The 2,822-nt window shown below is 40.6% G+C and overlaps 1 protein-coding gene across 1 annotated transcript in view; it reads right to left on the reverse strand.

Annotated features, from left to right (window-relative positions):
- Nucleotides 1-2,818, reverse strand: part of LOC107563907 (MAGUK p55 subfamily member 5-A) — a gene marked incomplete at its 5' end in the record, with an annotated part of 14,022 nt that extends 11,204 nt beyond the window's left edge. The window contains 2 exons of the mRNA XM_016248887.1: nucleotides 591-799; nucleotides 2,527-2,818. Coding sequence (XP_016104373.1) covers nucleotides 591-799; nucleotides 2,527-2,818 — 501 coding nt within the window. The remainder of the gene's footprint in view (nucleotides 1-590; nucleotides 800-2,526) is intronic.
- Between the last annotated feature and the right edge of the window lie 4 nt (nucleotides 2,819-2,822).

Below are 2,822 nucleotides of genomic sequence, written 5' to 3' on the forward strand. Positions count from 1 at the left end.
TTCTTACTTGTGAATTCAGTTCACTGGAGACTTGCACTAAACCGTTCATTTGAATCAGTGAGTTGTGGACCTGAGAACAGCTGCAATAGGTTCATTCTAATTCGTGAATGAATTGTTTGGTGCGATTTGCGAACCGATTTAAAAGGTTCATTGAAAAGAATCAGTTCGTTCTTGAATTAGACACCACTTCTGCGTGTGTCAGAGCACGTCATATATCATAAGGAGTAACGATATGTTTTATGAAATGTAGTGAAGTAAAATGTACGATCTTATGCTTTGGAATTTAGTGAAGTAAAAGTTACTCAAAATAAAACTACTCCAGTGAAGTACAGATACTTGAAAAATGTACTTAAGTACAGTAACGAAGTAAAACTACTCTGTTACTGTCCACCACTGGTGACATTAGGTATGTTGGTAATATGGAACTTCAGAAGTGAAGTTGTTTCATATCATAATTTTTTTTCTTCAGAGAAAAGAGCTGGGTGGGGTGTTAACTATAATTAATTACTTCAGTAATATGAACTTTACCATCCATGCATGTTTCCTGTTCATCTTTTACTCAATCCACATTTGCAACAAGTGCCGCTCACCTCTTGTGCGAGGCTCTGTGTGTGGTCTGTCAGGGGATAGGGAGGGCTGGGCCGGTTCATATAGTGGGCCACGGCGTTGTGAATGTTGAAGGCTTTCTGGAAGTCTGACTTCTGGACCAGCTGTAGAACCAGCTCTATGTCCTCTTGACTCTGAGAGTCATTCAAACTATGCTGCACCTGCTTGAGGGACATCAACAGGTCCTCCAGCTCTGAAAGCACAAACACAAACTATAAGTATGCTTGCATATCACTCGTGTATCTCAAAAACACCCTGTCTGTAAAACCAGAAGAAACAGTAACTTCACAGAGGAACAACAGTACATACCTCTGAATCATTCACCCGGAAAGCTGATGACATGGCCTCTCACAAAGACTCCCCCACTGAGTATTTTTATTGTTCGTTATCCACATCGCACAATGTTTGCATAAATCACAGATGTAATTCAGCTATTCTAGTGTTGTCCTTGACTAACCAAGATTTTCGGCTATGTTGTAATTCTCCTTTATAGTGTCTAACTACACAACGAGAGAATGGCAAGACACAATAGGAGTTAGACATGTCACATGTGGGTGTGTTCTTCTTGTGTGGTGTGTAATGTCTAAGTGGGTGGCTAATAGAGGTATTAGTGGGCAAATCAAATATCTTAAGTGTTGCCTTTGCTTTGTTCTGGGGATATATTTTACGCACACTTTAGTGCTACAAAGAGTTTTAGACTGTCAAAAAACAGCATTGGGAGAGCGTGGAGAGATGAACTGGAACACAAACAAAGAAGGAAAATCGAGGAAAACACAGTACAGCAAGAGTGGTCTGGGTCAGAATGTTTCATAAAAGGCTTTTTAATTAACCTCCCCCTCAGAGGGTCCTCTTCTCCCTCCCTGAGGAATTCCACTCACACACATCCCTTGGCCATGACTTTCAGCAGCAGCTCCAAGTGCCCCTCTCATTTGCACAGTAACTCAGTTTGTTCATCCTTGCCATGCATTCTGGATTTCCCCTTAACGGAGATCTATTCAAAACCAAGAATTCACTGGAGGAGCTGAGCATGTGTGTGTCTGTCCAATCTAATGGATTAAACTCTAGTGAAAGGCTTCCTGTTGAGAGTAACTAAAGAGAAAGAGTAAGAGGTTGTGAAGTGAGGAAAGCGAAGAAAGGTGAAAAACAGATTTCAAAAAATCAGCTAAAAAGATATTAAAATAATGTGGCATATAAATGGACTTTTGTCCTCATTTAGTTTCAAGTCCAGTGGCTCTTTGGCTCTTGAAAACTCTTAGTCATCAGTAACATGGCTCTTTGCCTCCTCTAAGAATGACTTCACTCATGCATGCTGATTTTAGCAGTACAGTGCCCTTCAGTTCCTCTGAATCAGTTTCAACCTCACATTTCCATAACTATTTGTGCCATTTTGTCAAACAATTGTGGAAAGTAATGGTTAATTGTTGTTTTCTGGACACTATCTGGTCACTTTGTACGTCTGAATGCCATAGCATATCATGCACTGTTATTTCAGTATTATTTATATAAAATGATAGACTATAGATTTTTAAATGAGCTTTTATTGTTATATTTTTTTAATGCAAGTTTTAGTAATTTAATTTTTCTCATTTTTATTAGTTTTTAATGTTTCTACCTTTAATTCAGTTTTATTTCAATTCTACTTTTAGTACTTCAACTTAACTAAACTAAAAGTTTCCAATTTTCATGTTATTTTTAAGATTTTTGTCAAACATATTTTATTTAAATGATAAACAGAATATGTTGCAAGCCAGATTCAAATGCATACATGCCCTATGAGCACTATGACTCAATATGTAGGCTTAACACTAAACACCATGGCACTGACGCCCACAATACTGCTGCTTGCTCTGCACATGTCAGGGGCGGGTTTATAGCAGCACTCTTTGGAAACAATGCCCATTAGCAGTTTATGACACCCACCTAGTAGAGTTGGCGGTGCAGTGAGAATTTGCAGACCACCTATGGAGCCTCCAGGACCTTCCATTTGCTCAAAAGTGGGGTTATCGATGCCCACTTTGGGATTCTGTGAGAGTTTCTTGAGGCGCATGGATGAGTTGAGGTCGAGTTCCTGTCGGTTGCGGCCTTCTTCCTCCCGTCTCCTGCGGTCCTCCTGCTGCTGACGGATCCTTTCCAGCTGAGCGCTGCGTCTGACGGACATGGTGCGGGCACCCAGTTCACTGGGGCAGTCCACCGCCATCTCCCTGTGCCTCTGCACC

Source organism: Sinocyclocheilus grahami, unplaced genomic scaffold (assembly GCF_001515645.1).
Source record: "Sinocyclocheilus grahami isolate Dianchi unplaced genomic scaffold, SAMN03320097.WGS_v1.1 scaffold896.1, whole genome shotgun sequence".
Lineage (NCBI taxonomy): Eukaryota > Metazoa > Chordata > Actinopteri > Cypriniformes > Cyprinidae > Sinocyclocheilus > Sinocyclocheilus grahami.